The 14097-nt window shown below is 40.3% G+C and overlaps 1 protein-coding gene across 15 annotated transcripts in view; it reads left to right on the forward strand.

The window, feature by feature from the left end:
* Positions 1–14097, forward strand: part of KALRN (kalirin RhoGEF kinase) — a 509101-nt gene that overhangs the window by 249600 nt on the left and 245404 nt on the right. For all 15 annotated transcript variants that reach the window (XM_081004646.1, XM_081004656.1, XM_081004642.1 and 12 more), the window contains one exon: positions 12744–12866. In XM_081004646.1, coding sequence (XP_080860772.1) covers positions 12744–12866 — 123 coding nt within the window. The remainder of the gene's footprint in view (positions 1–12743; positions 12867–14097) is intronic.

Below are 14097 nucleotides of genomic sequence, written 5' to 3' on the forward strand. Positions count from 1 at the left end.
TCTCTTCATTCATTCATTTGGCCATTGGTTCTGGCTACTTTTAAATATTGCAGGTCACTCTAGGGAGAACTGTGTTCAAATTCCAACACAGCATTGGGTATACTGATCTTGTTGGCATCAGTCTGTCTCAAGAAGCAATGGAGTGCACCTCCAGGGTGAAGTCAAACTACTGGAGAATCACAGCACCTGCTGTGACTGCAGAGACCAGTAACTCATAATTGTGTTGTTTTAGCTGCGTTAGCAACAATGAAGTAACCTCTCTAGGGCATAAGCCTGGGCAATTTGTATGGAGGTCCTGGAGATAAACTGATATACATGGATATATATTATATATCTGTGTTGGTTGGATGTTCATGTATGTGTTTCGTATATATAATATCAAAATTATAAGTTGTGAGAAACAACAAAAAAGAAAGTTCTTTCTAGACCCAATTGCCCTTTCCCTCAAACCCCCCACAATATTGAAATGAAGGATGCCATAATGAGGCAGATGAGAGTTGAAAATACATAACAGTAGTTTATGTCTTTCACCTTTTTGGCAGCTCATTTTCCTGGTTTCAGAGTGCTTATTCAAATTGAAGCTTTTCAGGTAATTTTTCCACCCATTTGAAATAATTTGAATATTCCCCGTCAAACTTCTGTTCATGTGAAAGAGTGTGGTATCCTCTCACTTGGTTGGAGCCTCTGTTACAAGTATTGGCAGCAATTAAAGACATTGCCTTGTTTTCAGCACATCCAGATGTATTTATAATAAGTGCTGCAACAGTGATGAAGAGACCACAACTGCCACTGTTTCAAAAGCTTAAAACTCAGGCAGTCCTATCTTTTTTTCTTAGGTTAGTATCATAACCTTTGCTTATTGAAAAACCAAAGCTCTTTCAGGGGCTTACTATATCCTTCTGCAAATATATGAAAAGGAGGCAGAATGCTGGGGGGGGGGGGGGGGCTGATTTGGGAGGATGCCCTTGAAATGAAGACTCTAGCACTCCTAGAAGGAATGTTATAAAAGTTTAGGGTTGGCATTGGGGTAAAGCAAGGTTCTTCTGCCTTCCGTAGTGCAGCAGGCAAAAATTCAACAGGTTAAGTATTTTCTAATACAGAAATAAAATTGTGTGAAATGCTTCACCTCTTCCCATTCTGTTTCTCAAACATTTTATTATGTGTACGGTCACTGATTTATTTTTGGGTCCCTCCATTCCACCTGCAAAAGGGAACACAAATATGTATCCTCATTTACAAGTGGATTGGAGGGCCCAATCCAAGTACACAGTACTGGGCACACAAAAAACCCTTTGGCAACCTTGACTGGAGGTTTGTCTTTTTAGAAGCAGAAAGGCTTGTGGATGTGGCAAACTGGACATTGAAACTATAACCTCTGGTTCCTAAGCTAGCATCCCACCTAGCATCCCTCAGTTTGTAAAACAGGCTACCCGACAAACTCTTGCTAACAAAGGGCCAATCCACCCCTTCAAAGCAATATAATATACAGTAGAGGAGTGCAAACCTCATGCAGCTTATTCCTTCCTAAGAGTTCTTCCCTCGGGGGCTTAAAAATATGCAGGAGGTCAAACTTTGACCTCCTTCCTCTAGACTAATTACAAGTGTGAACACTGTTAGTAAATCATCCATCTTTGTTTTATTCTGGTCACTTCTGAGGAGGCTTGAACCATTCTCCTCTTTCCTTGAGGAAGCTGGCTGTGATGAAGCTTGAGAGCCCTTTGCTTTACTACTACTACTGCTGCTGCTGCTGCTATTAATAAAATTTATATAGCACACTTTATTAAAAGATCTTAGGATGGTGTGCGTTAGAAACACATTACAAAATATCAAAGATAAACACATAACAAAAACACAGCAAAAAGCATACTGACAGACAGCCTAATAGTAAAACAATCACAATAATAACAGTACTTTCACACATACTTTCACAGGCCATAGATTATAGGCCCGGGTAAAGAATAATCTTTTTGCCTGGCTTCTAAAGACATGTAATGATGGTGCCAGGCGAGTCTGACTGGAGAGAGCATTCCACAATTGGGGAGCCAAACACAGCAATGTTTTAGACAGAATCTGAAGTTTATATCCAGAACTTAGGTTCACCTCCCATGCCCACTCCTGCCATGCACATTACCACAAACCTCTACTTTCTTGTTGTGATTCTTGTGAGATTCTTTCACACAAATGACATACACCAGGATTCTACTTCTTCTATAGAATACCATATGGATTCAAAGGCAGTGTAAGGCAGCCTTTCCCAATCTTGAGTTCTCACATGTCATTAGACTACAACTCCCAACATCCCTGACCCCTGACCACTGGCCATGCTGGCTGGTGATACTGGTAGTCATAGTCCTGAGGACCCAAAGTTGAGGAATGCTTGTCTAAGGAGTGTATGCAGCAAAAGCATACCAATCCAAATTTTCTGAAGAAAGCTAGGTTTAAAGTTAGGTGGAAAACCTCTTTGTGTCCAGACATTACTGGACTACAACTCCCATAATCCCTTGCTAGTTGGAGCTGATGAGAGTTCGGAGTCAAGTGACAACTGGGTGGCTACAGGTTCCCTGCCCCTGTTCTAGGCCCTATATTTGACTTAAGGATGACATGTTCCCTACTCTGCTCACTATCCTTCTGATGTCCATGAGCAGATCATAACTGATCTTTCAGCTTTGGAGTGGCAGCTCACATGACCTCCCATGTGCTCACTGCAGGTAAACAGAAAAAAGAAGGGAACAGGAGTGTTTACAGCACTGAGAGGGAGGGTAAGATTAGTGCAGTGCATGAGAGGTTGCAGAGTGTCAGTAATACAGTCCACAACTGTTCCAGAGATGTTCAGAAAAAGCCAATGATTTATCAACACCGTGTCACGATTGAGAGTAGAAATCTTCTTAAAGCAATGTCCCTTGATTATTCCAAGGGAATCACTCATATGGAGAATGTAATATGTGACTTGGGTCCTTCATGGATGCAGGTGCAGCTTCCCAGAAGTGATTCCAGTGAAGACAGCAGCTGAAAAACATACTTCCACAATTGTGGGAACTGCTGCTGGGAAGCTGCAGCTGAATCTGTGGGGGTTCTAGGTTGCATGTTTATGGTCTCCACGTGAATGCATTCCTAAAGGCAGTTGGGATGCATTATACAACTCTGTGAACTCTCTTGTAAGCAACTGATAATCCACCCCTTTCTGTTTTTCCCTCAAAGACATGGGGGTTTTTTTTGCTTCCCCCACCTCAGCAACTCAGTTACAGCTCTTATAATTTTAGTAGCCTAGATTTTCTTCAAAGCATATGTGGAGCTCAGACTGGTAACTGGATTGTAAAATCTGAACATGCTCTTTGGTAGATAGATGTGCCAAATTGCCTCCAGATCTCTCAAACTGTAGAAGCTTTGGATGCTGTTGCTTTCCTGATCAGCTATCCAGATTGTAGTCTCATTCCTCTGGGTATCATTAGCATTGTGAACGATGACTTCCCATCTTCCAGCCACCTGCAAAGAACTGTGTGTGTATGTGTGCAAAATAGCCAGCAAGTCAGCCAGGTCCTCCCAGATTGGTCTTTCCTCTGATTGCCTCAAAGAAGAGAAATAAAAAAAATCCTAGCTGCACACAATTGGTGCCCCTAGTTGCTTGCTTGCTCTGACTCCAATGTAAACCTGTGCTCATTTACTTGGGAGTAAGACACATGGAGTTTAATCAGACTTCTGTGTAAGCATACATAGGACTGAGCTGCATGGCGAACAAAATGCCTGTATTAGATGTCCATACAATACTTGTCTACCCCCTACTATAGCTTCTTCCCAACATAACACTAGACAGGAACCATTCTGTAGGCAAGATCAGAAAACAGACAAAAGCTGTAAACCTATGCATCTTTAATTTGGTTTAAGAGCTATTGCATATAATTCTGTTGAAAGATGTCCTCTGTTTTGACCAATGTGTGAGGAATAGCAGTGAGCTGAGTGTGAAAGCACAATAGGCAGTGTACCATGACCTCATTTTTGATTGACCTGTGATCTTACAAGGCACAGAAGAATAGAAAGCTTAGAAAATTCCAACTACAGTGGTACCTCGGTTCTCAAACGTAATCCGTTCTGGAAGACCGTTCGACTTCCAAAATGTTTGAAAACTGAGGCACAAAGGGCTGTCTGCAAATTCAATTGAGAAATTTGAAAAACACGCAGTGGAAACCGTTCGACTTCTGAGGTTCGTTTGAAAATGGAAGTTTTCAGTGTTCAGGTTCCGAACATAGACGTTCGAGAACCGAGGTACCACTGTACTTCTATCTTCTAAAATGATTTTTATTTTTGGTGAAGTTCATGTGCATACATGAGGAACCCCCCCCCCAAAAAAATAAATAAATCCACATGTACAGATTCCTGAAGCATCACATGTGGCAACAATATGTGTTTCATGTTGTTCTAGAGTACAAAAAAGACACATAAAGCAACAAAATTGAGATTATCTTTGTCGTTGACTTGTTTTTATGTTGGAATGTATCTCTCTCTCTCTAGAACCGGGAAAGCCATTGAGCAGAGTTGAAGGCCAGTGGCTGCAGGTAGATGGAGAATGTAAGGGAGGGACAGAGAAGGTGACTCAGGCCTGGCAAATGGGGCAAAAAGACCTGGGTTAAGTCATAACCGCTGTTCCCAGGCTCTATGCTATTGGATAGTACATGACTTAAGTGACACAGCTGGCCTTTCAGTCTCTTTTCCTACAGTACAAGTGTCCAGGATCTTAGAGCTTCCAGTTATTCTGAATGTTCTAACAGTACTGTGCTATTTTATGTGGTTAATATTAGCCATGAAAGAGAAAATTCAGAACACAGGTAACTTACTGAAGTAAAAGGGCAGGGTATTAATAAGAATACTGTGTATTTTGCACTCAGCAAATTGTTTTCAAGCTCCGTCCAGTCTTTCACCTGTAACACTTAAGAAAGCAGCTCCGTGGCCTGAGTGTTGGTTTTGAGCATCATGTATTACAACTCCCCTGCCATTTCCTGGAGTTAGCAGTTTTTTAATTGCTGCAGTTGTTTTGGGTTGCTGGTTGTGTTTAACAATGCAACAGCATTTAAGAAACTGTAACTGAGTAGGGCCTGCTACAATTATAGAAAACAAAATGTACCACAGAAAAGGCGCAGGAAAGAAAATTATATTTTATTTAATGACTTCTGGATTGTCCCCCCGCCCCCCAAGCTTGCCTCATTGTCAGGCTCCAGCGTAGAAGTGAAGTTTAAACTTTGAATCCAGATCACTACAAAATAGGGGTTTTGAAATTCACCCCAGAAACAGTGGAAGCATGACCAGAGCTTTGGGGGCACTGCGACTATGATGTAGAATGGAACATGGGGGGGGGGGGGCACCAAATTTTGGCACAAGGCACTGCTGAAATTTGAGACCCCAAGGTCCGTCACTGGGTGTGACAATCCAAATCTGAAAACTAGAAAACCAGGGGAATATTCTGCTGTAGGGACCAAAACAACAGGGTAGTTGTCACTGGGTGTGACAATCCAAATCTGAAAACTGGAAAACCAGGGGAATATTCTGCTGTAGGGACCAAAACAACAGGGTAGCTGTACAGAATGTGCTAGGCCTTTGCTTATGCAAGTTGTTCCTCCCCTCTCCCTGGTACATAGTAATGGAACTCACAAATGGTATAACTGCACCTAAATCGAGACATATTTATGTTATTCTGTCTCCCCATTCAGATTAGTTGAACAGTTGTGAGATTTGCTGCCAGAATTTACTTTGGCGGCAGCAAGTAAGCAGCAAAGACGCCACCCATATTTACTAAACAAATCTCTTTTCCTTCATACCCCTACCAAACATCTTACAAAGAAAGCGATACTGTTACATTTGAAACAATTATATTACTGCATTCACCTGCAATAATATTTAACATTTGTATTGCACTTTCAAGTGTTTGGTGCTATTTGCATGCATTAATTTGTTGAAATCCTTGCCACCAGCATGTAAAATAGAAGTGCATTATTATACCCCATATTGCAGAAGGAATGTGTAGGCTGAAATCAGCTTGCCTAAGACCAGTTATTTTGTGATTCAGACACTTAGCCACTGTGTTGGAGGAGTTGTCTGTAGTCTTTCCATTTCTTTTATATTCAGAAGGAATAACTGACAATATATTAGAATTAGGGGTGTGACTTTGATAATAGGTATAGTAATAAAATACTGTGAAAATCATTTTAGGAATTCCTGTTCTTTACTTAAAGGCCCTGCCTTGAATTTTGCTGAGGCAACTTAAAATTGGCTAATAGCCACTATTAGTATGCCAAATAATTTTGATGGATTCCTCTTTGCCTCTTCTGCTAACAATGTCCCCCCTCCCCAATAGATTTGGCTGCTTTTGTATAGTCCACTACCCACTCAGTTGCATTGTTTGAGCCCCTGTGCACCACTCATTGAAATTGACTGTTTAAACTTCAGAGGATGGTCAATAAATCTCCCACTGTGTTAATATAATTGTAGAAGCCTAGTAGACAGAGAGTTGCCGAATATGTTGAAGTCTACTATGCATCAGCTGAAAATAACCTATCTATGAAAATCTCACATTTTAGGGCATTTTTCTAATTGTTTCAGGTGTGGTGTTTCTAAGAATGGGATCTTGTTCTTTCAGCTAATGATTGTTGAGTGCTGATTATATCAGTTGAGTGACTGACTACATAAGGAAAGTTGAAAGGTTACAGAAAATGATAGCAGATACAGCAAGTAATTTATAGCAATGTTGCTACAAAGTACAATATCAACCCGCAACAAAGAAATGCAATTGATTAATTGATTATTTGGTTAAAAGGCAAACAATAACTCAGCTAAGCCTTCTTTAAAAGAATGGCAGCCCCACATTATAAACAATAACTATGATATGGAAAACCAGTTAGTATGAAAGAAAAAGTAGCAGAGAAGTAGAGTAGGGAAATACATTCTGGTTATGTTTGTTTGTTTAATATACCCCTTAATATAGCAGCTTTCAAGCAGTGTAGAGCTGCTTCCACATTCTTCTTTAGTTAACATCTACTTCTGCTTTATCAGCACATTGGCGAGTGTGAGTTTAATAAATGCACGTATGTTGTGTTCTCTAGGTATCTTGTATAGATAGACTGGATATTGAACTATTCCTTTCCTGTTTATTGTCTACTGTATTGATGATAGCAAAAGGAATAATTGTTAGTACTACTTGTTGCACTAAATCAGGAGTGTTGAACCATTGTGTGTGCAGGGCAGGTCTAGACCCCACCCAAGCATATCTTTGGCTCCCAGACCATTTCTAAAATTTGTTGGTGGCATCTAGTATACACACACACATACACACACAGTGCTTTTTCTGGGGGTACGCAGGGGTACGCATACCCCTAAACATTTTGTACTTTTGTCCATTTACTGTATCCCCCCCCCGATTTGAAGTATAAAATGGTGATTTTATTGAGTCAAAATGAGAGTACCCTAAACATTTTTTGAATGTTTTTAGAAAAACAGCACATTTATATATATAAATTATTTCACAGATAAACGTCTATCAAATATGATTATCTCTCTGGCTCATTATCTCTTGTGTTCCATGAAGGGAAAGCAAAGGCACATACTGTACAGTACAGCTAAGTGCTACAAATTACATGTAATTCAGTGAATTATTCTCTCATGAAAAAATCCAACAAATTGTGTGCAGGCTTAATCCATGCAATATTTTGCTAAATTATCCACAAGAGCCTGAGGCCTCTCTTCAGTTGATACATAGAAATGTTCATTACCAGAAATTTGATGAAGGCCCCTGCACATTTATTTTATTTCTGAGCTGGGATTTAAAGCTACGTCTTTGCTGGCTCCTGTAAACCCTCTAGCAGTAGCTTATTGCTATCTGCTTAAAGAAGGATACAGAGAATGCCCTGAGCTGTCTACAATATACATTATTGAAACGAGTTCCAAGTTAAACAGCAGACCAAGTGCCAAGTCCCTAGAAGCAAAGACAATAAGATTTACGGAGGTAAACAAGAGAGCTGCCCATTTGTTTCCGAACCTGCTGATGAACTCATTAAGGTATGCAGTGCTGCAAGTATACTGTAGTAACAAATGTATCTGACTAATGGAGGAGGCACATCAGGGATGCCCTCAATTATTGCTCTGTAGAGCATTCTGTGACATTTATCCTATTTACCATTGGCAGCTCTTCAGGTATTTTTCACACTGGGCAGAAATACGACAGCACTTTGACTCCCAGATCACCTCCATCCACACATAAGTTATTGGGTTATGTTTCAGAAGGCAGTGAATGTTCTAGTCACTGTACCCTGGCAGGTCTATTCATTCTCTTTGATATTTTGAAGGGGTAGAAGTGGGAAATATGATGGGAAAATATCAAAGTCTTTCTGTCTTTTAAGCAACCTTCTTTTTGTGCTTGTTCATGAAGAAGAGCTCTAAAGAGAAAGCAAAATATAATTTTACAGTAAAAGTTCCTTCCTTTGTTTCTTTTTTTGAAAACCTTTTAACTGCTCCAGCTTATAATGTCTAATGCTGTATATAGGTAAAACTAGCATAGTCTCCAACTGCCCTGAAAATGCCAAGACCATCACGAAAACCTTTAAGTCACCATGGCTTCTCATGTCCCGAATTCAGAGTCCTTTCATTGCCAGTTTCATTTGGGAATCTGAAGTGTCTCTAAGCCGCTGCCACCTGTGTGTGTAGTATGCATTTCCTCTTTGGCTCCTGCTTTGAGAGAGACACAGAGAGTTCTGATCCAGAAGCTTGGCTCTTTCTATGACTTAAAATGAACAAGACTAGATTTCTAGAGATGAAGGGGATTTGAGGAAATGGGGAGGGGTTCTCTGGAACAAAAACACATCCCTCCAAAGCCCCTTCCTGCTTGGTTTCTCATGTGGACAGGGGGAAGGCATTGATCTCTCCCATGAGGTAAATTGGTGGTGCCTTCTGAAATCTCATGACTTCTCCCCCTTTTGTGCATTTGGGTGAAGAGGAGTCGCAGCTGGGGGAGGGGATGCCAGGGGATGGGTGTCTGTGCACCTGATCCATCTAGGATTCACCACAGCACCAGGATGCTGCAATTGCTTACACATTCCTAATTTGCTCAGAATTTTGAAGCACTTAAGGGAAGTTTATGTATCCCTGAACTCAAAAGTTTTTATGTCCCTGGACCCCAAAATAAACATTGGGATACCCCATATCTTTTTCCTCAGGCTTCTCTAAATGCAATACATAAATTCAAAATTTTCTGTGCTCGTGTCCCTATTTTCCTCTGAGGAATGTTGGAGGAACAAGTCAGCTGACATTTAGTACATTTATGATATACTATTTTACATGGCCGCAGATCTTAAATTAGCCACGGCCATTTGGTTCATTGTGCAGTTCCCAGTTAGCTCCTTGTTCTGAACATTACCTTCTGTGCTAGGGGAGGGTTACAATGGAGGAATTAGCCCACTAATGTAACATTTAATTCATCAAACAGATTCCTATGAAAGTTTTCCCATCCATGCAATAGGACCACTTCTTTAACACTGAGTGATGCAGGGGTGGGGAACCTCAGGTTTTGGAGGCAAGTGAGTCCCTCCAGTTTTCTCTACCTGGCCCTTGAGACACTGACTAGGTGTCTCCATGCCACACATCTCACTGGCCCTGCTCCACACTCCCTTCAAGCACTTTTAACTGGCTATACTTTGCACTGGAACTAGTAGAAGAGCAAGGCCTTCTATCGTAAGCACCAAGAAGAGCCACTTGCTCTTCCTCTTTTCATTGTGGCAGTTGCCATCACCACAGGGTAAAGATAATGTCTGACTGCATCCTGACAGGCATGTCAGAAAGCCCACTCATTCCTAGGATTGTGTTAATAGATCCATGTTTCCTTGCATGGGGGTCGGGAGCACCACTATTTGGCCAGCGTTATTTTAGCAAGCTATTAGAAATAATCAGTGCTATTTTTCTAGAAAAAGAGGTGCTGGAACTCACTATGTATGACTCATTTGTTCTCTTATAATGATAATGGCCCCTACCTGAGAGGTGCTGGAACTGAGTTCCAGCGAGTTCCAGCTGGGAAAAAAAACCTTGGAAATGATAAAGATCAGATCAGAAGCTGCTGGATATGGCTGCTACATGCTGCTAATATCCTTTCGTAACTAAGTTTGGAACAAGAATAGGGAGGAACATATAAAATGCAATTCACTGTGTCCAAATAATTCTGCATTAGTCCATGTAGAGCCATTACCCAATCACATAAGAGTTATTCTGAAGATGGGGAAAGAAATGTTCTCTTGGTCCTTTAGCAACAATCTGTCGGGGTTTGTTAATTACTTAGTTCCGGGTTGACCTCAGCTAGGTTCCTTGTGAATAATGCACTAGATTGACTGTTTATTTTCTAGGGCTTGTTGCCACATGGCTCTTGCCTTCTTAAATGACTCTACCTTGGTTTGGAAAATGTTCACATCTAACCTGCAGTTACTTAACAAGATAAACCTAAGTTGTTTCCTAAGACAAAGAATTGTTGCAGTAAATTCCCAACACACGAAGTTTCTCCAAGACAGAAAATGTCCAGGCCAAGTCATCCATTGCTGTAATGAAAGCTTCTAATTTAAACTTCAGAAATAATGTATCAGGTGGCTTCAGAAGAGGAAATAGGTGGGTTGGGAGGGTGGCAGAACAAATGGAGTATTTTTTTCACCCAGTATTTTTTTCATTTTTGCCACATAGGAGTTTTAAATTTCTAATTAGATCCTGTTGGATTGCTTTCTTTTATGGCAAACTGCCAAAAAAGCAATTGTAGGCATGAAATAGTTAACAGAAAAAACACTCTGTTGCTAGTGAAAATGAAATGTAGAACCTTAAAGCTTTGAAAACCAGAGGAACACATTCTGCAACCCTAAAATGTTGATCTCAATGATTATCAATCTCCTGTTCCATCTGCTGAGTTCCCTGCCATTCCCAGCACAGCTTAGTGGCATTATTTTTCCAGCTGTCCACTGCAAAACTCCTCTTGCCAACTTCCTAAAAATCTTAATCCATCCCTGTGCACTGGCCGACTGGAAAAATGCCTCTTCACAGATTTTCTCATTTACCCACTTTTTCACTTTGGGGCTGCAATCATATCATGCATAAAAAGCAGTTGAGCACTGCTGTTATATAGTAAAAAATCTGAAATGATCCAGCAAATGGCAGAAATCCAGTTAAATCCATTTGCTGTGTTTGCACTTCATGCTAACCCGTGGTTTAGCATGTGTTTACACTTCATGCTAACCCATGGTTTAGCATGACATGCACATGCTGGAATGAGCCCAAGTGTGTTTCAGGCTCTTGCACTCCTTCCTTCAAACCCATATTTTTAATTTGGCTTGTTTTGAAACTGACTAGACTTGGTTATCTCTGAACAGCACTACAAGCCACCACAAGGATCTTATGTCATACCTTAACAGCTATGATCTAGATACATCACATCTATTTGGCAGCAATCATATAGGGCTGGTTCACATAACTATTTTGTAGTTTTCATAAGTTGAGGAGTGATGTGGAACTGAATTTTTTGCTATGATAAACTTCTTTCACAAATATATTTGCATATCAAGATTTGTTTCTTCTTGGGATAAATAATTAAAGATAGGATTGAGCCAGAACTTGTTGAGCTGCTGTGTCAATCCATGTTAGGCTATTCAGAAGACCAGCTATTGCACAAAAATCCACCACACAAGTCAATATGGTAACTTCATCCTGTTTTTATATAAAGAACATTTAGATAGATCTATGATAACAAACACATTTCTAATTTATTGCTAATCTCTCTTCTGAACTATTCTATTATGCAGAGAATTCAATTGTCTCATTGTCATAAAGTTTATGCTTCTATGATTTTTCATACAAATTACAAGATGACCACCATTCCTGTGTCACATTATAAGGGAACAGCTACCATATCCAAATGTTCCAAGGGACTTGGGGCTCATGGTCAAGTCACGTCTCTTTTGAGAGATTAGGGCACATCAGGGTACATCTCTTTAAAGAGCAACCAGGAAAGTCCAGACCATGGACAGTTCCCAGTGGCCCCTTCTGGCTGGAGTTCACCTTCCTATTGCAGCAATAGAGGGATGTTGTCTCAGCAGAGAGCTGAGGTTGACAGAGCCTATAGGAGCTGGCTGTGTTGATTAAAGGGTTCTTGCCTGGTTTTTATCTGCTGACTTCTGCAAGGTCAGGGAAGTGGAGGTCCTATCATCTTCTGAGTAAGAGCGTGTTGGTTGGACTGTGTCAATTAACAGGGAGGACATACAAGAAGGTATTTCAGGTTATCCTCTGGATGCAGCACCCAGTTTCTCCTTGGAGTATTGCTGACCTCTGTGGTTGGGGGCCATAATGCATATATTCTGAGTTGCTTGGAATTATAAATGAATTCCACATATAAATTACATAGGCCCACATACAGGTTTCTAATTGGTCTGGGCCCTATAAATGCAGACATATTCAATCCTGGGCTTGTATCGCCTTTCAACTTGACCTAAGACTAAGTAGATCAAATTTGAAATTGCATCACAATAATTTGGGCAGTTCAAATATCCGAACTTCATATGATTTGAGCAGTGCTTTCAAAGTACATATGCCATGCTTTTATTCACAGAGCATAGTTTTGGTAGAATTTTGTATAGGGTGTTGTGTGTGACACCAGTATAAATTTGTGCAGAAAACAATATGCTTGGATCCAAGGTAAGGTCCTCATCTTCAAGCCATGATTTTGTTTTCTTTCTTTTTTTTAGATGTTTGATTGGATCAGTCACAACAAAGAGTTGTTCCTACAGAGTCACACTGAAATTGGAGTGAACTACCAACATGCCCTGGATTTGCAGACACAGCATAATCATTTTGCTATGAATTCTATGGTAAGTACCTATTTTCTTCCCGTCTAAGGATGCATATGGGACAGAGATGAAAAGTCAAGGAAGAAGCACCAGTTAAAAGATTAGGGAAGCCCTAAAGGTTCGATGAGTAAAAGGTCAGGTTGAGCATCTAACAGCAATACTTTTTTTAAAAAACGTATTTAAAGGACGGTTGGTGCAATACATATTTTGCCATGTTCATGAGATACATGTGATAACTGTGATAACTGACATTTTTTTTTCATATGTCCAGGATTTATTTTTCCTCTTTGATCACTTGGTCATTTAAACTGCTACTGAAGTTCAGAATTCCAGAAAATAAACCATAACGCTTATTTTCAGACATGCTGATGCCATCTGCATTGGATACATGCCCCTTTTGTATGTGCTTATAGCAATGTTGAAGCCACTTCCCCCTGGTATGATTTCATACCACTCCAGGAGTTATATTCTTGTTTTCTACCAAGTAATTGCTTGACCAGTAGACAGGACAATTATTGGGCAAGAAAGACCCATGGCCACATGGCTGCTTAGTCACAGGTTTCCATTAGATTGTATAACAGAAAATTAGCTCCCACACTATTGCATGGGCATGGGAACGGTGCATCAAAATAGAGCTGATACAGGTTCTTCCTGTTCCAGTGCTTCCTGCTCCAAACCATTCCTGTTTTATGTGCATTGAAGGAACCTTGTGGCCATTCTGAATCCCCTCACATCAAAGTAGCTGCTTCAGGATATGCAATCACAGCTCAGCACTCCACTATTTGAAATTATTGTCCAAATGCTTGAAATGATGGGACAGTTTGTTTGCCTGCTGAAATTGGATGACAACTTCTAAAATTCAAAGAAAATTTCAGTCTCAAAAAATAGCAGTGGTTATAAGAGGCCCCATGACAAGCTGTGGCCATCTAAATTTTTGGCTTAAAGATGCCCAGAGCTTAACAACTCATAGGGCGATTAGAATGTCACTGGCCGCTTGGTAAATGTAAAACAAGTTGTTTCGGTGTTTGGGGGTCACTAAAAAAATAAAATGTCATGTTTCATAGGACTGGAAATGATAAACTTTATGTTCTAGCAAAACACCATCTGATTATTAAAATCCCAGTGGCTTTATGGGACACTTGCAATAATATTTCAGTTTAATTTGTAGTTGGTAAATTGAACACAGTTAAAAATTAAAGAAGAGAAAATCCACCTGTTAGCTGTCAGTGTATCACTCAGTAAAAATTAAGTA

The sequence above is a fragment of the Podarcis pityusensis genome (genome assembly GCF_964106645.2).
Source record: "Podarcis pityusensis genome assembly, chromosome: 1".
NCBI lineage: Eukaryota > Metazoa > Chordata > Lepidosauria > Squamata > Lacertidae > Podarcis > Podarcis pityusensis.